Here is a 26,200-nt window from a genome sequence, read left to right on the forward strand (position 1 = left end):
CTCCTGCATGAGCAGGCGGGTTCTTTACCACTGCGCCACCTGGGAAGCCCCAATCCAGACGCTACCTCTTGGCAACTATGACGTCTATGATTTTTCTTCAAAAGCAATAGGATGTCAAGTCTGCACATTTGCATATGCCATTAAGAACTTAGATCGCAAGCCAGCTAGCTCACAAAATACCTCTATCTGGGTGGCCCTGAAAAACTCAAGATACTGACAATTTGGAGGGCCCTTTGGATAGGGAGCATCCTGGGCATTTGGGAGAAGAAAATGGAAATCCCCTCCGGAACATCTCACTTTTATCTCGGGCCTCAAAGAATCTCCTCAAAACACGAATTCCGTGGAAAAGGAGTCATTTGCATTCAAAACGTAAGTAAACTAACAAGGCTAGCAAGGACCACAGGAGAAAACCAGGTGAAAGAAGAGAAGATGGAGGCAAGTTCAAATAGTGGGATTGCAGGCGCAGATCATGTTGGGAAGCGCAGTGCAAAACAGCCGTAAAAGGAGAAAGTCCCTGGGAAAATGGCGAAGGGCCAGAAGCACTCGGCTTTGCGCTAAGGACAGAAAGACATCTCCTGCCTTTGGTTATTCTGGGCACCAAGAGTTAATAATAAATAGGGATATTACTTGTGAGAGCGGGTGGTGGGAGAAGCCCATGAGTCATTTAGAGCACGCTGTCCTTGAAATGTTTCTACTGATTATGTGTTAACTCCGTATGCGCTCTGCTGGCCGCATACTTTAAGCTCTTTGTTCCTGCTTCTATAAAAAAGCTTGACTGCAGAAATAAACTTGTCAGTCCTTGTGAGAGACTGTCCACATGTCCTTCTTCCAGGTTCGTCGCTTCCAAGTCCCGGGAGAAAATCCCCAACAGATCACAGTGGGACAAGACCTCAACAAAAGGCAAACTGAAAACACATGCAGGACCGAGAGACCCAAGAGAATAAAACGGAAGCTTTGAAAGAAGAACCAGACAGCATGTTTGGAAATGAAAAATTAAATGATTTAAAATTCAATGAGTAGGTTTGATAGTGTAGGACACAGAGGCAGAAAAATTAATCAGAAGATCTATGTGAAGAGAGTGCCTAGATTACAGCACAACGTTGAGAGAGAGAGAGAGACGAGAAAGAGGAGGTCTGAGCCAGTGAAACAGGCCCGCCCACACCCACTTGGACACTGGAAGCAGAGCGGGAAGACAAGGCAGAGCGCATCCAAAGAGGCTGGCTGAGAACTCCCCCGAGCTGGCGACGCCACCATCCGGGATGCAGGGAGCGCCAGAAAGGCCGCACTTAGACACGCTGCTAAAAGCACAGCATCCGGACTCAACCCGTGCATTTCAAAAAGCCAAAAAGGATAAAACTTTACTTTCAAAGAAGCGAAAGATGATGGCTGATTTCTCATCAGCGACCACTGAGTTAGAAGACAATGAAAAGCACCTTCCATGGGCTGAAGGACACTGTCATCCACAGATTTATTACAAAAAAGAAAAAGGATGAGAAGACCTCGGCTCCGGGAACCGTGGGCTGAGGAACCCTGATCAACGTGTCCTCTTAGAAACAAGTACAACTGGACAAACTGAAAAACACACCTCTGCAACGTAACAAGGTAGTGAGGGGTCAGCACAGTCCAGGAAAGACAGGAAATAGAAAGACAAGAGCCCGGTGTCTGGGGCCACTTTGGTTTCGGGGTGGTGGCTGCTGGGAGCAGAGAGCAGAGAGGATGAACCACAGACAAAGCATGGCCTCAGGGCCCGCCAGCCAGGGGGTCGTCATGACCCACTCTCCTAGAGACCCCTGGGTGGTCCGAACCACCCCACACTCTGAAGCTGTGTTAAAGTGACCGTGACCTGGGATGATACCATTCAAATTATTTCTGCAAATAAGTTTTAAAAGTAAAAATGTGCAGCACAGAGAGATAATGAGGCAGAGGGCGAGAGAAGACAGCCTAACAGAGACGCAGCTGTAACAAGAGCCACTGTGGCTTTGGGCTGGACCACTCCTGCCCAGGAGACCCAGCAGCTAGATCTCCCGTGGATGCCTCACGACACGGATGAAGCTTCCTGCCATGGGCATGAGCCTGCAAGCACCTGCCCCGTCAGGCCTTCAGATGTGACTGCACCAGCATCTTGATTGCAAACACACGAGAGTCTCTGAAGCAGAACCACTTGACTAAGTTGCTCCAGACTTCCTGGTAGGAGGAACTATGAGACAATAAACACTGCTTCCCACCAGTAAGCTCTCATGAACAGGACACGCAGCAACCGATAACCCACATGCTGTCCGGGAGGAAGTCTCACCCACGTGCACCAGGAGATGGGTAGAGGAATGTGCACAAGTGTGCTGACTTAGCATGAAGTTTAAAACAACCCCAATTATCTACCAACAGATTGAATAAATAAACTGGTATGTCAGTCAACAAAATAATACCTAACAGTGAAAACAAATGACCTATAGTTACATGCTGTTAACATGGATGACGGAGAAGGCAATGGCACCCCACTCCAGTACCTTGCCTGGAAAATCCCATGGACGGAGGAGCCTGGAAGGCTGCAGTCCATGGGGTCGCTGAGGGTCGGACACGACTGAGTGACTTCACTTCCACTTTTCACTTTCATGCATTGGAGAAGGAAATGGCAGCCCACTCCAGTGTTCTTGCCTGAAGAATCCCAGGGACAGGGGAGCCTGGTGGGCTGCTGTCTATGGGGTCACACAGATTCAGACATACCTGAAGCGACTTAGCAGCAGCAACAACATGGATGAGCCTCAGAAGCATATTATTGTGTGAAAAAGCAAGTAACAAAATACACACAGCATAACTGCATTTACATAAAGTACATAAAACACTGGGAAAAAATGTATCCTTCAGGGATAGATTATTATGAAACGATGATTATCACAAAAGCCAAAATAGTGTTTCCGTGTGGGCAAGGGATGGGAGTGGAGATAGGAGGTTTTGAAAATACTGGTCATCCTCTTTTCCTGAATCCCGATCGTGGTTCACACAGAGGCTTGCTTTATTACTATTCTTTAAACTACACATAAAATTGCACATACTCCTCTGTATATGGGGCTTCCCAGGAAGCTCAGTGGTAAAGAATCTGCCTGACAACACAGGAGATGCAAGAGACACGGGATATGCAGATTTGATCCCTGGGTGGGGAAGATCCCCTGGAGGAGGAAACAGCAACCCACTCCAATATCCTTGCCTGCAGAATCCCACGAACAGAAGAGCCTGGAGGGCTACAGTGCATGAGGTCGAAAGAGCTGAACATGACTCAGCAACTGAGCACACACACACTCCTCTGTGTACAGGACATATTTCACAATAAAAGAAATGGCGTCAACAACATGTAAGGAACAGAAATGATATCTCTAAAGGAAGACACAAGACGTGAGTGACGCCAAGGCAGCCCGGGAATCCACGGAGGACGAACAAACAAGTGATTTTCTCCCTTCCGCTCTGTTGTGCAGTGCAAGTTGTTCAGCTGTGTCTGACTCTTCGCGACCCCATGGACCATACAGTTTATGGAATTCTCCAGGCCAGAATACTGCAGTGGGTAGCCTTCCCCTTCTCCTGAGGATCTTCCCAACCCAGAGATCAAACCCAAGTCTCCCACATTGCAGGCGAATTCTTTACCAGTTGAGCCACAAGGGAAGCCCAAGAATGCTGGAGTGGGTAGCCTATCCCTTTTCCAGCAGATCTCGCTGACCTAGGAATCAAACCAGGGTCTCCTGCATTGCAGGCGGATTCTGCTCTCTAAAGGAAGCCTTTTCTGAGGTCCTGCACTTCAACACCTGTGCCTGTCCGCACAGTCTCTGCTTTCTCTTCTGCAGTTACTTCTGTTTGTGTCTTATCTCCCCGAAACACACACGGAAAGGCCCTCGCAGCCTCCCCAGTTCTCCCAGGCTGCCCTCCAGGAAGACGCGCACAATAGCTTTTGTTAAGGAACTTAAGAAAGTGCGGCACTGATATGACATTTGTATAACGAGGTACCCAGAGCTTACAGAAACGATGGAGACTGTCAGAGCACAGAGACAGACGTACTCCTGGAGAGAAAAGTAAGGCTATGAATAGAAGTGTGGTGACCCCATTTGCTGAAAGATCTCACAAACTGGTATTGCACTAATACCATCCCCAGGCTAAATGAAACAGAACTGAATTCACGCTCTGGGTGGGCACCCAAAGCACTACGGACGGCCTGAACCCGGCCAGCTCCATCATGGCTTTCCAGGGGGCTCTGGAATTGGTACATGGGCCTGTTTGCTCAGGACACCTACATCCTTCCCTGGCTGCGGTCCTGACCTCTGCAGCGCTGGGGTGGCAGGGGTGTCCCTGCCCTGCTCCCAGCGGGCATTCAGAGGCTGGAAGGCACATCTGCATTTCCTTAGCTGCCAGAACTTCCAGAATCCCAGGTGCCTGTCCTCAGTAGGGTCTGAATCTAGCAGGATAGAGAATGGTGAGCAGGCCCACAGCACTCTTCAGGAGGCACACTCATGGAAGGGCGTGCGCCCAGGTCCCCAGGGACGCCAGTCTGGACCAGTTATGACCCAGCTCTGCCTCCCTCTCTGCTCTGTGTGGCCAACTCCCCTTCTCCCCGCAGAGCTTCCCGCCTTTCCAAAGAGGCGCGCCCTGGCGCCCTATTTTCACTGCCAGGCCCGCCGTCCTCTCCCCATCCCCTTCCTGACCCTCTGCATCACTGACGTTCCGGGGACAGACTCTGCTCGGCCCTGATCACCAGGCGGATGGTGCATGGCGCGCCAGGAGTTGGCGCCGGCCGGGCAGAGTCGGCGCTGTCCCCGTCTGGGGGGCCGGACGGCGGCCCCCGCGGGGCAGGGGCGCGCGGGCCGCGGGCACTTACTCCAGCTTCTTGAAGCGCTCGCGCCCGGCCGCCACGTACTTGCCGCCGGCCTGCAGCGAGTCCAGCTCCAGCACCGGGCGACCGCGCGTCGGCGTGAAGAGGCGCCGCACGCCGAACGGCACCTCCACCTGCTCGGTCAGCTGCTCCAGCAGCGCCTCGAAGGTGGCCACGCGGCGCCGCGACAGCACGAACTTGCGGCCCACGTAGAACTGGTCGCCGTTGCGGTACACCACGATGGTCTTGGCGGGCGTGGTGTCCACCAGCGCGTGCGGCGCGCGCGAGCCCATGGCCGCGCACCTCCGCTGCCGCCCGGCCGCCGCCCGTGTGCTCCAGCCGCCGCAGGGCAGCCCGGCCCCCGGGGCGCCGGGTCCACGGGCCCACCGCCCGCGCTGACGCCACCGGCAATTGTGACCGCCGCCCACCTGCCCCGCCGCCCAGGAAAGAGGCGGCCAAGCCAGACAGGGGAGGGGCGGGGGCAGGGCCAGGCCAGGCGACGGGCATCCGAGTCCCGGCAGGTGAGGCCCGCGGAGCTCGGGGCCACGGAGGGAGGCACCCGCCACAGTGTGGGGTGGGAGGCCAAGGGTGCCCTGGGCCCCACCGGGACCCTCCCCCTGCTCCTCCGCCTCCCGCTCTGCCGAGCAGAGGGGAGATGGCGGACAGGACCATCCAGACAATTAAAGCTGGTCAGAGGATGTGCCACGAACCATCCAGAGCACGTGGGAATCCAGGCGAGCAGGCGCAGCTGGCCGCGCTGCCTCCAAAGTGTAACCTTCAGAATGCACCTTCGTGTGCAGCAGGAGCGAGTCAAGGGCCTGGGTGACCTTGGGAAGGTCACTTCCTGTTCCAGGTAAAGGCAAGCCCCGCCTCTTCAACCCAGACAGAGAATGCTTCTAGGATTATATTTTTCCAGTGGCTTTGATGGGCTTCAGCAAACTTTTCAGGACAGTAGACTACGTATGAAGTGCTAAAGTACCTCTGAAGGCACAGAATACTGATGTTATAAAAGTATCAGTGGTGTCTTGTACAACTGTTTAAAAAAGTAATAAAGAAACCCTGCTATTGCACAGCCACAGCCAGGCTTTGAACTACCAAGTGTCCCACGAGTGAGTGGTACCCGACTCTGTGGTCCCATGGACTGGGGTCCGCCAGGCTCTTGTGTCCATGGGGTTTCCTAGGCAAGCATCCTGGAGTGGGTTGCCAGGCCCTCCTCCAGGGGATCCTCCCAATCCAGGGATCCAACTGCCAAGCACTCCATTAAATGACATTAAATGACACTAAATGTCACCAATGTGTGAGAGTGACCACTTTATTAAATCATCAGGAATTACATTGACCTTCAAAACACTAATTGCTAGAAACTTAAGTTTCAGGTGTTGAAAATACTTCAGAAGAAGAGTCTGAGTCACTGTACAGGTTCCATGTGGGTTAGAGGTTCGCCCTGAACCCCGCCTTCACCGAGAACCTCATCATGGGCTTCTCGCGGGGCCGCAAGAGGCAGATGGAGCTGGGAAAGCCCTTGAGTCGGAGGCGACTCACGCCCCCGTCGGGGGTGATGGTGAACTTGGCATGGGTGATGACGTCCTGCAGTTCGGGGGTCAGGCTGTCCAGCACATGCATCTCATCGGGCTTCAGCTGGAAAGAGAGGGGAGGCGGAGGTCCTTGTAATGACCAGGGGGATGACTCTCCCAAGGCCACCCATCCACTTGGACTCTAGGCCTTAAAAGGTGAAAAGTTATTCCATGATAATAATTTGGCTCGCCTAGCAATCTGCTTTTGGGGACAGGATGCCCCAAAGAGACCGGCATGAATACTCAGGTCCCCGTGATGTTTCTGATAGTTAAGTAAGCAGACAAACTGGTGAGAAAAAGAAAGCAGACAGGGGGCCATGGGAGCGGTCACCCTTCACTAAGGGGAGCAGCGCTCACTCCCGTCTCTGACCTGAAAATGACCACGCCCCTCCTGCATCCATCCCACGGCTGGCCCCATCCTGCTGCCCCTAAATATGCTAGCTCCCTGCCTAAAGAGTTAGTACATCGCGGAAACGTTTCTCCATGTATGCATGCTTGAACAAGGTGGTCTAAAAGAAAATTTGAGAGTTAGGTATGCAAAAACGTGAGACGAGACAGCCCGTCATCTTATTATACAAAGGGGCGGAGACAGTTTTTAAAATCTCATTCATTGCACAGTTCAACTGAGCAGAAGCTTTGGGGTGGAACTGTAACCCTTTGAAATCCGGCCTTGACTGAAGTAGCCCGCTGGAGGGCTGCCTGCGTGACCCCAAGGGGTCGCACACCACACTACCTTTGTGACTGGAAGCAGTGGCTTCCACTTATGGCCCGGAAGGTCCCACTTCTGCCTGACCATGTCTTCCTCCTCCTGAGTCGTCAGGATGCAGCCATCCACCTTACAGCTCTCAGGAGAATTACCTATTGGAACAAGACAAAGGGCACCTTCTCCACTCTGTCTGCACTCAGCGCAGTTTGGTTTATGGAATGTTGACCTTTTAAATCAGATCGAAAGACCCAGCAAAAAGTGAGCATGGGTGAGGTGAGCATGCTTCTGGGGCACAGTGAGAGGACATCCCAGTGACTGTTTCTGTGTCTTTAATATACACGCGCGTGTACATATGTGTGTGCACGTGTGTATATACGTGCATGTGTGTACGTGCGTGTGTACACGTGTGTGTGTGGGTGTATGTATTAGGCCTTGCATGTTTGATATTATAACTGGATGCTGGCTTGTTCCCGATCCCCATGACCATCATCCTGGCTGACAGAGATAGCCAAGGCCACGACCAGTGCATCCATGCCACGTTGCACTTTGGGGTCCCTGGCTCCACGGATTTGCTGCTTTCTACCCTGGCCCTGGTGGCTCAGAGGTTAAAGCGTCTGCCTGGAAGGCGGGAGAGCCAGGTTCGATCCCTGGGTCGGGAAGATCCCCTGGAGAAGGAAATGGCAACCCACTCCAGTGCTCTTGCCTTGAGAATCCCATGGAGGGAGGAGCCTGGTAGGCTACAGTCTGTGGGGTCGCAAAGAGTCGGACATGACTGAGCGACTTCACTTTCACCCTGATTTTGGCTAAACTGTCCCTTGCAAAAATAAAGAAGTGACTTTAAACTACCACACAGAGAACCGTGGATGAAATATATCACTAGAGATGATTATTGAACATCCGAAACAGCAAGAAGATAGCAGGACTGACATTCCTCCTGACCTTCAGGAGCTGCCCTGGGCCAGTCATGCTGAAAAGTGGAAACAGTGGCTGCTAATCAGATCTAAACCATGGTCTTCCCAACAGGAGTTCAAATTATCAAGACCTCTTAAAACTGTTTACATCTACCCATTGAGGATGAACTTCACCTTAAATATATACTGACCCTTGATGGAAGAGTTAATAGTTGAGTGAGGTCATAATGATTCACAAGACATTTAAAAATCAAGCATGCAGTGTATGAATACAAACTGCTGTATTTACTCAAAGACGGCCAAAGAGTCATCAGACACCCACCACGGTGCTTGGCAAGACCTAACGATTATAGAAGTTTAGTAACCTCTTTTGAACTTAATAGAATGGAACATGTATCTATTTCATAAGAACATAAATAAGGAATATTAAGGGTGCTTTTTCCAAGTATTATTTTACTAAAGGAAGGCCGTAATTTAAAATGTGTGTAGAGCACTGCCCGGAGAAGAAACAGTCACCAAGCTGCCTGCGATCCCTCCCCTGAGACGATACCCCCACCCCGTTCTTTCGACGACCTAACCAGCAAGTGTTTCATAGGCTTTTTCCACATGGAGTTCAGGGCCCCTGTGGTGAAGAGCCTTAGTGCCTCATAGAACCTCATGACTTTTGTGGTCGAGTGCACATCTAATGCTTTATAAAGAGAGAAGCAGAGTGCGAAGAGTTCACATAACACGCTTGAAGCTGCACAACTGTGAGTGGAGAGCCAGGTCCACAGCCCACCGCCCTGAGTCCCTCCCCTGCTGGAGCCTGCTGTCTTTATTCTTTTTCATAGTTTTAATTTAGTTGCGGCATGGAGCCTCCTGCCATCATGACCAGCACACCAATTATAAGCGGTTTCCTAGTGCCATTACGTTTACCTTTGAAATATTTTGTGTCAATTTCGATTTGAGTTATTACTCCAGGATGCGCCAATCGGAAAACTGCCCACTCACAGCCTGGAACCAGGAGAATACCATTCTCATCATTCTAGAATTTAAAAAAAGGAAGAAACAACCTAAGTCAGCTTGCTGTCATTCAAGACAGCAATCCTGAAAACCATCCAGCAACAAGGTTAGCACGCACGTGTCATTTCCTCCTGAAAGGAGTAGGGCATCCCTGGTGGTAAAGAGTCTGCCTGCAATGCAGGAGACCAGGGCTCAGTCCCCGGGTTGGGAAGATCCCCTGGAGGACAGCATGGCAACCCCCTCCAGTACTCTTGCCTGGGAAATCCCATGGAGAGAGGAACCTGGCGGGCTACAGTCCACAGGATCGCAAAAAGCTGGACCTGACTTAGCACACATGTATGTGAACTCAGGTAGTATGCTGTACTCCAAAGGGTGTTTATCCAACCCAGCCAATAGCTCCTGTGGTTGGTTTGACTTTTCAAAGTAGATATGTCTTTGACCACATCTATACCAATATATGACCTGCCTCCAAACACAAGTTTCTAGTGAGGAGAGTTTGTTTATATTTGGAAGCATTGGGTGATACAAAAACTAACCCGTGAAAGGGGTGTTTACAATTAAGTCTGTGATATGATTTACACACTGAAAGGTGTTTTCTTTCCTTTTTTACTTCCTTACCTTGAGTTAGTTACTGGTCAAATTAAACAGCTGAGCCATCACACGTTCACAGAAGTGGTCTCACCCAGGGATACACAAAAATCAAAGATGAGGAAATGGTGCTTTTTTTTTTCTCTCCAGATCAACAAATTTACTCATGGGCTTTTATTAAATTTAGATGCTCTAGCTTTTTTGTATTAAAAAAGGGATGATTCCAGTGATGTGTTAGAACAGCCAGCGTTAATTAGCAAGTTTGACCTCTAGGTCTTTCTGTGTAGTCTGGCTCTGATATCACATTGAAGCAGTAGAAGATTTAGAAAACATGTAGAAGCAGCAAGTATTTACAAAAACGCCTGAGAGGTTTCTAAACTATCAGTCTCCTTGACATCAAATGAAGAAAACAACCTTTACTTTCTGGGAAGCGCTGGGACGCAGCTTTCACATCTCACCTCCAGTATCGGGGGCCTGTCCAGCCTCCGTGCGGTTTCCCAGCCGTCTGCCATTGACGTCGCCGTGCCGACTCCTGCCAAAAACAGTGTTTGGTGGTATGTCAGAGTACCATCGCATTTTATCCTAAACGCGAGAATGTTTAGAATAAACATTCACTGGCGTGATCAGAGCAGACCCCGTGCGCCTGAGCAGTGCAACATCCGTGGTTTCCATTAAGGTGAATGCGTCAGCAAGTTCACACCCGAGCAACTGCTTAAGCCAAAATTAGGGAGATTGCTATTGATTTACTTCCTGTCTTAAAGGCTTTCGATCCTGTATGAAGGACCTCACCCACCCATATGGCTTGAGACGGCCCCTTCCTCTTAAGTGATTCATACCATACCGGGTGCTCAGTGTGAGGCCCACATGTCCCAAGCTCCTCAAGCATCGTCTCACCTATTAAATTGTTTGGGTGCCCAAAATGTGCATTGCTAAATCCTACACAGGCACCCCCATAGGCGACGGTCACCAGGTCTAACGGTTCTTTGGGGTCACCCGCGGTCCAGTCCTTTTGTCCAGTACCATACACCCTAAGACGTGCGATTCCACCATCTGAAACGGAGACGTGCCATATTATTATTATTACCTGGGAAAAGTTGCCATTGGTAGATCTTAAAACACAGAGCTCCGCATACCTGCCTGCTCTGCTTCTTAAACACACTGAGCCCAAAGCCCCAGGGCCTTTGCAGCTGCCACCCCCTTGTCCTCAGACAACTTTCCTGCTGCCCAGGACCTCTCATTGTTCTCAGGTCTCAGCTTAATTGTGTGGCCCCAGGAAGGCCTTCTTTCCCTCTCTAGAGCCATCTCCTTCCTGCCCCCACCCCCACCTCAGCCACGGTCTGATTCCCCGGGTCAAGGTTATCAACCCCCCACACACACACTTATTTATTCCACTGCACTAATCACAGTCCAAAATTATCTTGTTCTTAAGTCCCTGATAAGAAGTCTCCCAAAAGCAGAATCTAAAAATCTTTGAAGGCCAGAATAGCTACCTGTCTTGCTTGCTTCCGTGTGGCACACAGTAAATACATATTTGTGTTTTGGTGAATTAACTCCAGGAAAGCCAAAAATCAGTTGGTAAATTCACTGCAGATATAATGCTTGGTGCCCGAAATCAACATTGCTAAATCCCACACCAACTTACACAAGATCTTAGGTTTTTATTTTTACACACGTTGCTTTGCAGTGCGGTTGAGAATACTGAAGATAACATTCACAAATTCAAGTAGCTGCTGACAACCAGAGCACCTCAACAGTAGGTCTGCAGAGCAAAAAATAACTACCAAGATCCACTTATATTGTGTGAGTCTAATAAAATGAATGTTTTTTAGTTGAGCATCATGTCCTAGAAGGTGGAACCCAAGTTTTTTTATACAGAAGCTCAAAATCACTAATCAGAATATTCTAATGAAACAAGCCCTATATTTTTACATGAAAAATTTGGTGAAATTGAGTGATCTGAAAGAACTTCGACAGAACAGTGGAGTCTTGGCATTTACAGTAAATGAAACCAGGCTGTGCTCGTATTTGTTGGTGTTCAGCCCCTCCGTCATGTCCAACGCTGCGACCCCATGCACTGCGGCACACCAGGCCTCCCTGTCCTTCACCATCTCCTGGAGTGTTGTTATAAAACCCAAGAAAATATACTAACAGGAGTAATTCACAACACTATACTGGTTCATTGAATATTATGAGCTGCCCTCATGGTACCTAGTGTTAATGTCTGCTCATGTAAAGCCGATTTTACATTAAAAAAAAATAAGATTCTTCTTTATAGAATTAATATCCAACCTCACTTTTAATCAAACTATCAAGGAATATTCCCCTTCATGGATCACAGCCTTGACATAGTGAAGGGGCTTGTGTAAGATCATGGCATCCAGTCCCATCACTTCATGGCAAACAGAAGGGGAAAAAGTGGAAGCAGTGACAGATTTTATTTTGGAGGCTACAAAATCACTGCGGACAGTGACTGCAGCCCTGGTGGCTCAGATGGTAAAGAATCTGTCTGCAATGCAGGAGACTCGGTTTAGATTCCTGGGTCGGGAAGATCCCCCAGAGAAGGGAATGGCAACCCACTCCGGTATCTTGCCTGGAGAATTTCATGAACAGAAGATCCTGGCACGTTACAGTCCATGGAGTTGCAAAGAGTCAGACATGACTGAGCAACTAGCACTTACTTGCTCCTTGGAAGGAAAGCTATGACAAACCTAGACAGAGTATTAAAAAGCAGAGACATCACTTTACTGACAAAGGTCCATAAGTCAAAGCTGAGGCTTGCCAGGTAGCGCTAGTGGTGAAGAATCCACCTGTCAATGCAGTGGGTTCAATCCCTGGGTTGGGAAGATCCCCTGGGGGAGGAAATGGCAACCTACTCCAGTATTCTTGTCTGGAAAAGTCCATGGACAGAGGAGCCTGGCGGGCTACAGTCCATGGAGTCGCAAAGAGTCAAACCCAGCTGGGCACGCACACACACAGGTTTTCCAGCAGTCATGTACAGATGTGAGTGGGGCCATAAAGAAGACTGAGCGCCAAAGAACTGATGCTTTCAAACTGGTGCTGGAGAAGACTCTCGAGAGTTCCGTGGACAGCAAGGAGGTCCAACCAGTCCATCCTAAAGGAAATCAGCCCTGAATATTCATTGGAAGGACTGAAGCTGAAGCTGAAACTCCAATATTTTGGCCACCTGATGTTAAGAACTGACTCACTGGAAAAGACCCTGATGCTGGGAAAGATTGAAGGCAGGAGGAGAAGGGGATGACAGAGGATGGGCTGGTTGGATGGCATCACCGACTCAATGGACATGAGTTTGAACAAACTCTGGGAGTTGGTGATGGCCAGAGAGGCCTGGCATGCTGCAGTCCATGGAGTCGCAAACAGCTGGACATGACTGAGCGACTGAACATCAGAAAATCGGAAACTAAGACAACGCTGTTAACTACACTCTGATACAAAAAATAGAAACTTTTAAAAAATAATAATCGGTCGTGAGGAAAATGCAAATCAAAACCACAGCGAGATACCACTTCATTTCTTCTGGGGTGGCTGTGATCAAAAACTCAGAAAGTGGCAAGTGTCGGGAGGATGTGGAAGAACCGGACCCTCACACGTTGCTGGTGGGAATGTAATGTGGTGCAGCCATTGTGGAAAGAAGTCTGATAATTTCTCATAAAATTAAAAACACAGTTATATGACTCAGCAATTTCAACTTCTAGTTGCACACCCAAATGAAAACCATACGTTTGCACAAACAGTTGTACAAGGGTGTTTATACCAGCATTATTCGTAAGCTTTCAGTGGGTGAAAATAGCCCAAATGTCTATTAACTGATACGTGGACAATGAGCTCTGTCCACACAATGGAAGATTATTTGACCACACAAAGGAATGGAGTACTGACGCACGACAACGCGGGTGAGCCTTGGAAACACGCTAACGCGTCACAAAAGAGCATTTCTATGAAACGTCCGGAGCAGTCCAGTGGATCAAGACAGAAAGTGGGCTAGTGACTGCTTACGGCTGGGGAGATGAATGCTGATAGCCAAAGGTATCAGGTTTCTTTTCAAGGTGATAAACGTGCTCTGAAGTTGACCGTGGTGATGGCTGCACATATACTATATATATATATATATATATATATATATATTTCATGCTCAAGCTCAGTCGCTCAGTCGTGTCTGACTCTTTGCGACCCCATGGACCATGGACGGTAGCCCACCAGGCTCCTCGGTCTATGGAATTTTCAGGCAAGAATACTGGAGTGGGTAGCCATTTCCTTCTTCAGGGGATCTTCCTGAACCAGGAATTGAGCCTGCATCTCCTACACTGCAGGCAGATCCTTTACCTCTGAGACACCTGGGAAGCCACACTATATATTTACATAGACTTTACACTGTATACTTGTATGTACTATGAACCACGGAACTGTGTACTTCACGTGGGTGAAATGCATGTAACACTTATTACATTGCAATAAAGCTGTTCAATAAAACAAAATAAGGGTTATTTGTACACAGCACGCCAACTGCTAATATGTCTGTGAAATAGACATTGTTAGGTGACATCTAACCCAATACAGCTTAGGTCCATCGCATCCTAACTTACTTGACAGTTTTTCCTAACTACCTATGGACAGCAGGGCTAAAACGAGGACTTCCTAGTGCACAGAAAGGAAGATCAAAATCCTAAAATGCTAGAGAGATCAGTGACCGAGGAGGAAACGGTGACTTTTCTTTGTGTTTTGAAAACATGCCGGCACTCAATGAAGAAAGCACAGGACTGGAGGCGGTCCATTGTATTTACCCGGGAAAATGTTGAGTCGTATGTGACTCCACCTCTGCTGGGAAGTGACCGGAAAGTAGTTGTGGCTGGAAGCAGGATTTCCCGGTGTAAGTTCTGTCATGGGAACCAAGCAACTCCAGTCGTCGGACTTCAGCTAGCAACAAATATAAAAACAGTAGAGATGGCTCTAGGGAGCGATAAATCCCTTCATCCTGATGCCTGCGTGGGGCTTACGGGGCAACCACTTTGGAACAAAATGAATGATGGACGCCTAATGGAACACTGTAATAAAAGCACTAATAAACATCAAGTCCCAGGTTTAATAAGCAGAGTAAAGGCCTGCTTCTATTTCACCCCGGTCGTAACAGCCACCTGTTGGTGGTGGCCAGGGATGGGCAGGGGGTTAGGGCCGAGCCTCCGGATGTCTTCACTTTGAGGATTCATAAAAAAGCAGCAGCCAGAAGGTGATGTGAACGTTTAAATAAAACCCAGGCTCTTGCCGTGGGCCTGGGGGTAAACGAGTCAGCCTGAGCCTCCCAGCACTCTCCCCTAGGTCAGCACTTCACTGGAAGGGCCCGCTTGTTGTTGCCGTTATGCATTTCCCCAGTGTATTATGGATCCACACTTTTGTAAAATACAATGAAGATCAGCAGACAAACTTCAAAAAGCAAGAACGTCCCCAAACACAAACCAAATTGTTTATTGGATTACATTCATCCGGCATAACGTTACTTTGTCCAATTGCTATCAAAAGTATGTGAACTGACTCTGTATTTATCTCACGGGCACCATTCCTGCGTCCCTGTGAGCAGACTGCCCCATGGAAAGCAGCACCCTGGACCTCGCATGCGCTGGGGTCAGGGGTGCACAGATCCACCCAGAAACCTCTGCAGGGTCGCACGGGGTAAGCACAACGTGTGAGCTCGGCCAGGCTGAGTGCAGGCAGGCAGGTGGGCAGAGCTGCTCCCAACAGCCCGTGACAAGCCCCCGCTCCCCCGGGGGACGTACCTCTGAAATGGCTTCAAACTCCTCGGGGGTGGCCGCGGCTCCTGTCCTGACTTCTCGTTGTGGGATTTCTGGCTGCTTATCTAAAGTTACAGTGACCATGAGGGTTACCATTCCCATTCAAAATCAGAATATACATACTTTCTTAGTGGGCTGTAGGGTCATTTTCATTTTGCCTAAAGATATCGTTTAAGTCAAAGTATCAGATGCCCAATGTAATAGATATACGTGTTAAAGTTCCTCCATATTTAAAATACTTAGGGTAACTTCAGAAGGGGTGCTGCACACCTGGTGGTTTGTCTGCTCATCAGAGGGTAAATATCATCTCCAAGTTTAGCCAGATAGACAAACTCATCACACGACTTGGGTTTTCAAAAGGCTGGACTGATAAAGTTCTGGAATATTGTTAGTCAATTCACAAACACTGTTTCCCCCAGTGGCATTCCAGAACTGACCCACGGGCGATTCACCAACAGGAGCCTGTGTGGACAGTCAGCCTCCTGAAAGCATCTTTCTCTGCGTCACTGGTCACTGCCTCCCACCATCATGTGACGGTTCAGGTCCCTCCAACTGTCTTTCGGGAGGGGAGACTGTCACGCCCCTGGAGCCTCCTACAAGCTGGGCACAGAGAGCCTCCAGGATAAGACCGCTAACTGACATGGCTCCTGTTTCCCAAGTAATGTACAGACATGCCCTTGAGGGTACATGTTTCTAGAAAGCTACCTCTGGGACCAACCTCAGAGGACACCAGTTCCATTCCAGGATTCGGAAAGGAACCTTCCTGGAAAGCCCAGAGCTGCCGCGTCCTTATGCAGGCCCTGGGAGCTGGGGTGCAGCAGAATGAGCGGGGGCAGCGGCCCCACAGCTGCCCGGACCGGGCTCCAGACCGCCCTGGCCGCCCAGGCAGCCTGCTCCCCAAACCCTGCGCCTCCCGGGGGTGCTGCAGTGTGAGAATAGCGAAAGTTGAGCCGAAGGACACTGTTAAGCTAAATCTCAAAAATCACGGAGCCCTTGAGGGGGGATGTCATCAGCCTCTGTGGCAGCGAGGGGGGCCTCTGGACGAGACTGTCTGGGCGCGAAGTGAGCCATCAGGGGCCCCCACAAAGCTCCCCACAAAGGTCCCCCAGGCACCTTCTTCGAAGTTTGCCGCTTGAATCGACACTCGAGGGGCGTGATCTCCCGTGAAGTAGGACGTGTCCACGTCGAAGCCCCGGATAACTCCCTGGATGCCCAGCTGGACCACGCACCAGTCGTGACCTGCAGACGTAGAAAACAGGACCCCCGCGGCTGAATCCCGCCGCCGAGCCGCAGGGCTGAGCACGCCGACAGCGGAAGTGAAACACCGGAAACGACCTTCGCGCATCGGGGAAAACGGTGCGGGCTCCTTCTCCCGAGGCTGCAAGGTCTCTTATGACGTGGCTACACCCGACCGCCACTCGCCACACGGACCCTCACTTCTAATCTGACCAGAGCGTACATAAGCCCTGGGTCCAGAGGGGCCACATGTCTGACTCCAAACTGGCCACCTCCTGTGGGCAGCATTGGCAGACGGGCATCTCTGAGCTTCATTTCTTTTACCTGCAAATCAGAGATGAGCTCAGCTTCCAAAAAGTTCAGCTGTAACTCTGGTATAGGGACCACCAGCCCAGCTAGGCCAGGGCTCAGTACTGAGCTGGGTCTCCTGGAACAGCCTAAGCTTTGCCTTCAGGGCCCCAGCCAGGACTACCCCACCCTGCATCGGATGACATAGAAGAACTCCCAGTATGACACTGTGTGATTCTTGGTTTCCAGCAGTCAGATTCAAATCCACCTTAAAATGTCCAGTTTTATTAGAATCTAATAAGGCCTAATACTTTGCCAACAAAGGACCATCTAGTCGAGGCTCTGGGTCGGACACGACTGACTGAGCGACTGAACTGAACTGAATAAGGCCTGGGCTTCCCTGGTGGCTCAGACGGTGAAGACTCTGCCTGCAATGCGGGAGACCTGGCAAGAGGACATGGCAGTCCACTCCAGTATTCTTGCCTGGAGAATCCCATGGACAGAGGAGCCTGGCGGGCTACAGTTCACAGGGTCCCAGAGAGTCGGACATGACCAAGCACAGCATGAGCACAGCCATTAAGGCCTGGCGTACCACAGAAATACAGAAAATTAGAAATAGCGACTGTTTCTGTAACACCTGAGACAGTAGCAAGAAAGTCCGAGATTAGCCTGATGCTGGCTGGTTTTCTTTTACAGACATTTCTTTAAATTTAAAGGGTGTATGTTGACTGATGAGTAGCAGTGAGCGGAAGTAGCCTCTTAAGGTGACATAAAGATAGGATGGATCTTGGCTGAGCTCCTGGCTTCTCTCACCATTGCTGTGACCTGAGCTAAGTGAATGAGGCTGTTTCCATGGCAATCGGATGGGACCAGAACACCTACTTCAGAGAGGGGTGCTGACATCAAATGCCGCACACGCACCGACCCGTGTGTGCACACGGCTCAGTCTCCTTCACCCACAGCCCTCCTTTTCCAGAGTCTCCTTTTCCTCACAAGTGCCTGCCTGCTCCTGCTCGCATTGATGACCAGGGCTCTTGCGACCCCTCCTGAATTGGCAGAGCCTGCCATTCAGAAGGGACATCTGAGGTGACCGAGTAGTCCAAGGGCCCGTTTTAAAATCGACTCCCAACGTGCACTGCTTTCCAATAGCCCCTGATCTCAAATGTCACAGGAGTGAGTGAACAGTCATCATCGTCTTACCTGGAATCCTTTTCCTTCTGGTCTGCCATCCATCCATCCATTTCCCAAACTCAGTGTACTCGTGTTCTTTAAAACTTGGGTTGTCCCTCTAAAGCAAAGATGAGCGGATCGTTAACCTTCACGCGAGAGCCTGGGCTCCCAGCAAATAAACTTCTGCCCCAAAGGGACAGATGGGTGGTACAGAGAACAGGGACTGTAGGGGAGACGGAGGACGATGCCCGCATATCTTCATATCGGCTTCCAAGAAAGAAGTCCTACTTCTCTGCAGGCCTTCATCCTTCTCTGCGGGCCTTCATCCTTCTCTGCGGGCCTTCATCCTTCTCTGCGGGCCTTCATCCAGGGAACTTGCCACTGGCAGCAAAAGGTAAAACCACATGGCTCATTCCAGGGGCCCCACCACTGGTGCAGCCGCAACCTGGGCGCCTCCTGAAAGGCCGTTCAGCAAAGCAAGAAAGGGTAGCTGGACTCCCAGAGCAACCCCGAAAAGACTGGGCAACCAGAATCCGGCCGAGTCTTAGGAAGCGTAGGCTCGATGCTGAGGGTCACTCTGAACAGTCACCCCTGCCCCCACTCCCATGCTCTGAGCTGCTCCAGGCCCAGCAGTGAAAGTGAGACCCCCGCCCCACAGCAGTCACACGCTGCCGGGCGCCAGCTCTACGGGCACCAAGGCCATCACCCCTCTAGCAGTAACTCTCGCTGGTCCCACTGCAGGGACCAGGTGGCGGGATTCCCCAGAGTTCCCGTTCTTCCCTACATTTATCAGTATTTTCTGTTTTTAATAAACATATGCCAACGAAGGTCCATATAGTCAAAACTATGGTCTTCCCAGGAGTCATGTACGGATGTGAGAGTTAGACCATAAAGAAGGCTGAACACCAAAGATTGATGCTTTTGAACTGTGGTGTTGGAGAAGACGCTTTGAGAGTCCCTTGGACTGCAAGGAGATCAAACCAGTCCATCCTAAAAGAAATCAACCCTGAATATTCATTGGAAGGCCTGATGCTGAAGCTGAAGCTCCAATACTTTGGCCACTTGATTCGAAGAACTAACTCATTAGAAAAACACCCTGACGCTGGGCAAAAATTGAGGTCAGGAGGAGAAGGGGACGACAGAGGATGAGATGGTTGGATGGCATCACCAACTCTTTGAGCAAACTCTGGGAGATAGTGAAGGACAGGGAAGCCTGGGGTGCTACCGTCCACGGGGTCACAAAAAAGACATAACTGAGTGACTGAACAACATTTTTATAACTAAGTAGGAAATACATTTTCCAAAAAATTCAAGCTCTGCAACACTTTTCTTCCCATCACAAGTTATGAACACAATGTGGGGCAGAGAGAAATACAGAGGACATCAGCGACTCCCCCATAGAGCAAAGTGGTCCCAGAATCCTGTGTCGGTCCGCATTTGTCTCTGCGGTCTTAATAGGAGTGGGGGCTAATTTCCACACGTTTCTACTGTTCTAATACCCTAATTCTCTGGGTCACATCACGTGACTCCCAGCCTAAACACACAGGGAGATTTTAATTAGCAGGACTGCGTGGCTCACCCCACCCCAGCACTTAGCAGAGACCAATTTACAGTACCTTTAAAAGATTTTCAGCAGGAGCAAAGAAGTCATCTGTTGCAAATAAAATCTAGACAAAGAAAGAAGTAAAGATAAAATAACCATAAATTTAAAACCATTTTATTTCATTCCCTGGTGAAACATTATGAGATGCAGTAAAAAGAAAATGTGAAATTGCCGAGGGGGAGAGAAACAATATGCAATTAAGACACAATGCCTTTTAAATGCTTCGATTTCATTGCCTGCCTCCTCCTTAATCTTGCCTTCCCACCCTTTCCTTCTTAATCCCCCTTACCATCTGGATACAAAAGTGCTAACTTCTTAGAGAGAAAATAAACCAACTTTTTTCAGGAACGGAGGACCCTGGGCTTTGTGACCCTTGTCCCAGAGCAATGGGGAAAAAATTGTCACCAGAGTCACAACTGTGGCTTAGCCAACCCATCCTAGGGCGCCCTGCTGGGGGTGGGGGGTGGTCTGTGGTTTGTTTAGTTCAGTTGCTCAGTCGTGTCCAACTCTTTGCGACCCCATGGACTGCAGCATGCCAGGTATCCCTGTCCATCACCAACTCCCAGAGTTTACTCAAACTCATGTCCATCAAGTTGGTGATGCCACCCAACCATCTCATCCTCTGCCATCCCCTTCTCCTCCCACCTTCAATCTTTCCCAGCAACAGGGTCTCTTCAAATGAGTCAGGTCTTCACATCAGGTGGCCAAAGTATTGGAGTTTCAGCTTCAACATCAGTCCCTCCAATGAACATCCAAGACTGATCTCCTTTAGGATGGACTGGTTGGATCTCCTTGCAGTCCAAGGGACTCTCAAGAGTCTCCTCCAACACCACAGTTCAAAAGCATCAATTCTTTGGCGCTCACCTTTCTTTATAGTCCAACTCTCACCTCCATACATGACCACTGAAACAACCATAGCTTTGACTAGACGGACCTTTGTTGGCAAAGTAATGTCTCTGCTTTTGAATATGCTATCTAGGTTGGTCATAACTTTTCTTCCAAGGAGCAAGCACCTTTTAATTTCATGGCTGCAGTTGCCATCTGCAGTGATTTTGGACCCCAAGAAAATAAAGTCTGTCACTGTTTCCATTGTTTCCCCATCTATTTGCCATAAAGTGGTGAGACCAGATGCCATGATCTTAGTTTTCTGAACACTGAGTTTTAAGCCAACTTTTTCACTCTCCTATTTTACTTTCATCAAGAGGCTCTTTAGTTCTTCACTTTCTTCCATATAGGTGGTGTTATCTGCATATCTGAGATTATTGATATTTTTCACAGATTCAAGCTTGTGCTTCACCCAGCCCAGCATTTCACATGATGTACTCTGCATATAAGTTAAATAATCAGGATGACATTATACAGTCTTGACATACTCCTTTCCCAATTTGGAACCAGTCTGTCGTTCCATGTCCAGTTCTGTTGCTTCTTGACCTGCATACAGATTTCTCAGGAGGCAGGTCAGGTGGTCTGATATTCCCATCTCTTGAAGAATTTTCCAGTTTGTGGTGATGCACACAGTCAAAGGCTTTGGCATAGTCAATAAAGCAGAAGTAGATGTTTTTCTGGAACTCTCTTGCTTTTTTGATGATCCATTGGATGTTAGCAATTTGATCTCTGGTTCCTTTGCCTTTTCTAAATCCACCTTGAACATCTGGAAGTTCTAGGTTCATGTACTGTTGAAGCCTGGGTTGGAGAATTTTGAGCATTACTTGCAGAGTACATCATGAGAAACGCTGGACTGGAAGAAACACAAGCTGGAATCAAGATTGCTGGGAGAAATATCAATAACCTCAGATATGCAGATGACACCACCCTTAGGGCAGAAAGTGAAGAGGAACTAAAAAGCCTCTTGATGAAAGTGAAAGTGGAGAGTGAAAAAGTTGGCTTAAAGCTCAACATTCAGAAAACGAAGATCGTGGCATCCGGTCCCATCACTTCATGGGAAATTGATGGGGAAACAGTGGAAACAGTGTCAGACTTTATTTTTGGGGGCTCCAAAATCACTGCAGATGGTGACTGCAGCCATGAAATTAAAAGACGCTTACTCCTTGGAAGGAAAGTTATGACTAACCTAGATAGCATATTCAAAAGCAGAGATATTACTTTGCCAACAAAGGTTCGTCTAGTCAAGGCTATGGTTTTTCCTGTGGTCATGTATGGATGTGAGAGTTGGACTGTGAAGAAGGCTGAGTGCCGAAGAAGTGATGCTTTTGAACTGTGGTGTTGGAGAAGACTCTTGAGAGTCCCTTGGACTGCAAGGAGATCCAACCAGTCCATTCTGAAGGAGATCAGCCCTGGAATTTCTTTGGAAGGAATGATGCTAAAGCTGAAACTCCAGTACTTTGGCCACCTCATGCGAAGAGTTGACTCATTGTAAAAGACTCTGATGCTGGGAGGGATTGGGGGCAGGAGGAGGAGGGGACAACAGAGGATGAGATGGCTGGATGGCATCACTGACTCGATAGACTTGAGTCTGGGTGAACTCCAGGAGTTGGTGATTGACAGGGAGACCTGGCATGCTGTGGTTCATGGGGTCCCAAAGAGTCGGACACAACTGAGTGATTGAACTGAACTGAACTGAACTTGCTAACGTGTGAGATGAATGCAATTGTGCAGTAGTTTGAGCCTTCTTTGGCATTGCCTTTCTTTGGGATTGGAATGAAAACTGACCTTTTCCAGGCCTGGCCACTGCTGAGTTTTCCAAATTTGCTGGCATATTGAGTGCAGCACTTTCACAGCATCATCTTCCAGGATTTGAAATAGCTCAACTGGAATTCCATCACCTCCACTAGCTTTGCTCATAATGATGCTTCCTAAGACCCACTTGACTTCACATTCCAGGATGTCTGGCTCTAGGTGAGTGATCACACCATCGTGATTATCTGGGTCATGAAAATCTTTTTTGTATAGTTCTTCTGTGTATTCTTGCCACCTCTTCTTAATATCTTCTGCTTCTGTTAGGTCCATACCATTTCTGTCCTTTTTTGAGCCCATCTTTGCATGAAATGTTCCCTTGGTATCTCTAATTTTGTTGAAGAGATCTCTAGTCTTTCCCGTTCTATTGTTTTCCTCTATTTCTTTGCTTTGATCATTGAAGAAGGCTTTCTTATCTCTCCTTGCTATTCTTTGGAACTCTGCATTCAAATGCTTATATCTTTCCTTTTCTCCTTTGCTTTTCGCTTCTCTTCTTTTCACAGCTATTTGTAAGGCCTCCTCAGACAGCCATTTTGTCTTTTTGCATTTCTTTTTCTTGGGGATGGTCTTGATCACTGCCTCTTGTACAATGTCATAAACCTCTGTCCATAGTTCTTCAGGCACTCTCTCTATCAGACCTAATCCCTTGAATCTATTTATCACTTCCACTGTATAATCGTAAGGGATTTGATTTAGATCATACCTGAATGGTCTAGTGGTTTTCCCTACTTTCTTTAAGTCTGAATTTGGCAATAAGGAGTTCATGATTTGAGCCACAGTCAGCTTCCGGTCTTGTTTTTCCTGACTGTATAGAGCTTCTCCATCTTTGCTGCAAAGAATATAATCAATCTGATTTTGGTGTTGACCATCTGGTGATGTCCATGTGTAGAGTCTTCTCTTGTATTATTGGAAGAGGGTATTTGCTATGACCAGTGTGTTCTCTTGGCAGAACTCTGTTAGTCTTTGCCCTGCTTCATTCTGTACTCCAAGGCCAAATTTGCCTGTTACCCCAGGTATCTCTTGACTTCCTACTTTTGCATTCCAACCCCCTATAATGAAAAGGACATCTTTTTTGGGTGTTAGTTCTAGAAGGTCTTGTATGTCTTCATAGAACCATTCAACTTCAGCTTCTTCAGCATTATTGGTTGGGGCATAGACTTGGATTACCATGATATTGAATAGTTTGCCTTGGAAACCAACAGAGATCATTCTGTCATTTTTGAGATTGCACCCAAGTACTGCATTTTGGACTCTTTTGTTGTCTATGATGGTTACTCCATTTCTTCTAAGGGATTCTTGCCCACAGTAGTAGATATAATGGTCATCTGAGTTAAATTCACCCATTCCAATCCATTTTAGTTCTCTGATTCCTATAATGTCAACATTCACTCTTGCCATCTCCTGTTTGACCACTTCCAATTTGCCTTGATTCATGGACCTAACATTCCAGGTTCCTATGAAATGTTTTTCTTATAGCATCTGACTTTACTTCCATAACCAGTCAGATCCACAACTGGGTGTTGTTTTGGCTTTGGCTCCGTCTCTTCATTCTTTCTGGAGTTATTTCTCCACTGATCTCCAGTAGCATATTGGGCACCTACCGACCTGGGGAGTTCCTCTTTCAGCATCCTATCATTTTGCATTTTCATACTGTTCATGGGGTTCTCAAGGCAAGAATACTGAAGTGGTTTTCCATTCCCCTCTCCAGTGGACCATGTTTTGTCAAAACTTCCACCATGACCCGTCCATCTTGGGTGGCCCTACACAGCATGGCTCATGGTTTCATTGAGTTAGACAAGGCTGTGGTCCATGTCATCAGTTTGATTAGTTTTCTGTGATTGTGGTTTTCATTCTGTCTGCCCTCTGATGGAGAAGGATAAGAGGCTTATGGAAGCTTCCTGATGGGAGAGACTGACTGAGGGGGAAACTGGGTCTTGTTATAATGGGTGGGGCCATGTTCAGTAAATCTTTGATCCAATATTCTGTTGATGGCTGAGGCTGTGTTCCCTCCCTGTTGTTTGACCTGAGACCAAACCATGGTGGAGGTAATGAAGATAATGGCGACCTCCTTCAAAAGGCCCCAAGCACACACTGCTACACTCAGGTCCCCCGACCCTGCAGCAGGCCACTGCCAACCCATGCCTCCACTGGAGACTCCTGGACACAGGCAAGTCTGGGTCAGTCTCTTGTGAGGTCACTGCTCCTTTCTCCTGGTCCTGGTGCACAAGGTTCTGTGTGTGCCCTCCAGGAGTCTATTTCCCAGTCCTGTGTAAGTTCTGGCGGCTCTATGGGGGGATTAATGGCGACCTCCTCCAAGAGGGCTTATGCCAAACCCAGGTCTGCTGCACCCCGAGCCCCTGCCCCTGTGGCAGTCCACTGCTGCCCCGGACCTCCACAGGAGACACACAGAGACAGTTCTGGCTCAGTCTCTGGGGGGGTCTCTGGGTCCTGGTGCACACAAGGTTTGTTTGCTCTGTCCAAGCATCTCTGGCGGGGAAGGGGTTTGGTTCTAAACACGATTTTGCCCTCCTACCATCTTGCTGAGGCTTCTCCTTTGCCTCTGTGGTTTGTTAACCAAAGCAGAATGTTTGTTTGGCCACACCTCATGGTTCGGGGGGGGTTTAGTTGCCCTGTCAAGCAGGGATTGAACCCTGGATATGGCAATGAAAGAGCTGAGTCCTCACCACTGGACTCCCAAAGCAGAACACTTTAGAGAGTGAGGTGCAGACTGGCTGCTGGCCACTCCACCAAGCCTGGGGCCTGGGGACCCCTGTGGTCTGGGAAAGAGTGTCCTGACCTCTGAGCCCAGCCAGAACCTAAAAGGCTGGGGAGGGCCTAGCTGTCTGGGAGCTGCTGGTTGTCTGGTTGGCCAAATGTGGGGGCCGTCTCTGTGTGACTGGAAAGCATAGGATTTGGAGTGAAGCGCACATCAAAGGAAGGTGTCATTAGCATCCAATTAAAATAAATTAATTAATTTAATAAAAAAGGAAGGTGTCAGTGAGCCCAGATTTGCTCAGTCGTCTCCAACTCTTGTGACCCCATGGACTGTAGCCCACCAGGCCCCTCTCTCCATGGGATTCTCCAGGCAGGAATACTGGAATGGGTTGCCATTTTCTCCCCCAGGGGACCTTCCCGACCCAGGGATCGAACCCACGTCTCTTGCGTCTCTTGTATTGGCAGGCGGGTTCTTAACCACGAGCGCCACCTGGGAAGCCCATACACAGAAAAGGGCTAAATTCCTTAACTAAAGATGTCTGGTTTTCTTTTACAAATAGGAATCTTTTGATCTTGTGATTACATGGTCTTTGTTGCAAAACCCCTACATATCCTGGCTCCCCCCTCACCTCTTTGGAGCCGTCCGTAGAGCCAAGTGAGAGGCTGTGTCCAGGGCCGAGGCCCTCAGTTTTGTCTCCGAATAAAGCATTGTGCTCAGCTTTCAGGTTGTGCGTGGTTTTGTCTGTTGACATCTGCCTCCCGAGGACGCAGCTCGGTGAGCTCACCTGGGCGTCTCTCCCCTGCTCAGGGCCTGCAAGCCTCCTCCAGGGCAGAGACCTTCCAGGCATGGGGGGCCTTGCTACCCCTCCAGGCTCCTGCCCTCACACCCCACGTCAGTTCCCTTCCCCTCGTCCTCTGTCTGACCCTCCCCATCACCCCCCTGCCTTACAGGCTCCTCCCCTGACTGAGGGCTCCTTTGAGCATCGCTTCCCTGTATGGTCCTCCCTCTGCTTCCCCACCCTGCATGACAGATGTGGTCCTGCAGCGCCCTGTCCTGCTTTGA

At 49.1% G+C, this 26,200-nt stretch overlaps 2 protein-coding genes across 6 annotated transcripts in view; both read right to left on the reverse strand.

Moving 5' to 3' along the window:
- The window catches only part of DCDC2C (doublecortin domain containing 2C), a 66,739-nt gene extending 61,543 nt beyond the window's left edge, over nucleotides 1-5,196 (reverse strand). For all 3 annotated transcript variants that reach the window (XM_024996371.2, XM_059889540.1, XM_005210623.5), the window contains exon 1: nucleotides 4,856-5,196. In XM_024996371.2, the coding sequence (XP_024852139.1) occupies nucleotides 4,856-5,142 (287 nt within the window). In that variant the 5' untranslated portion in view covers nucleotides 5,143-5,196. The remainder of the gene's footprint in view (nucleotides 1-4,855) is intronic.
- A 949-nt stretch (nucleotides 5,197-6,145) lies between these two features.
- Nucleotides 6,146-26,200, reverse strand: part of ALLC (allantoicase) — a 30,644-nt gene continuing 10,589 nt past the window's right edge. For all 3 annotated transcript variants that reach the window (XM_024995764.2, XM_059889122.1, NM_001075909.2), the window contains 10 exons: nucleotides 19,742-19,792; nucleotides 18,156-18,243; nucleotides 16,545-16,670; nucleotides 15,417-15,496; nucleotides 14,430-14,562; nucleotides 10,525-10,680; nucleotides 10,089-10,162; nucleotides 8,956-9,064; nucleotides 7,157-7,281; nucleotides 6,146-6,487 (listed from right to left, as the gene is read on the reverse strand). In XM_024995764.2, the coding sequence (XP_024851532.1) occupies nucleotides 6,281-6,487; nucleotides 7,157-7,281; nucleotides 8,956-9,064; nucleotides 10,089-10,162; nucleotides 10,525-10,680; nucleotides 14,430-14,562; nucleotides 15,417-15,496; nucleotides 16,545-16,670; nucleotides 18,156-18,243; nucleotides 19,742-19,792 (1,149 nt within the window). In that variant the 3' untranslated portion in view covers nucleotides 6,146-6,280. The remainder of the gene's footprint in view (nucleotides 6,488-7,156; nucleotides 7,282-8,955; nucleotides 9,065-10,088; nucleotides 10,163-10,524; nucleotides 10,681-14,429; nucleotides 14,563-15,416; nucleotides 15,497-16,544; nucleotides 16,671-18,155; nucleotides 18,244-19,741; nucleotides 19,793-26,200) is intronic.

The sequence above is a fragment of the Bos taurus genome, chromosome 8, assembly GCF_002263795.3.
Source record: "Bos taurus isolate L1 Dominette 01449 registration number 42190680 breed Hereford chromosome 8, ARS-UCD2.0, whole genome shotgun sequence".
Lineage (NCBI taxonomy): Eukaryota > Metazoa > Chordata > Mammalia > Artiodactyla > Bovidae > Bos > Bos taurus.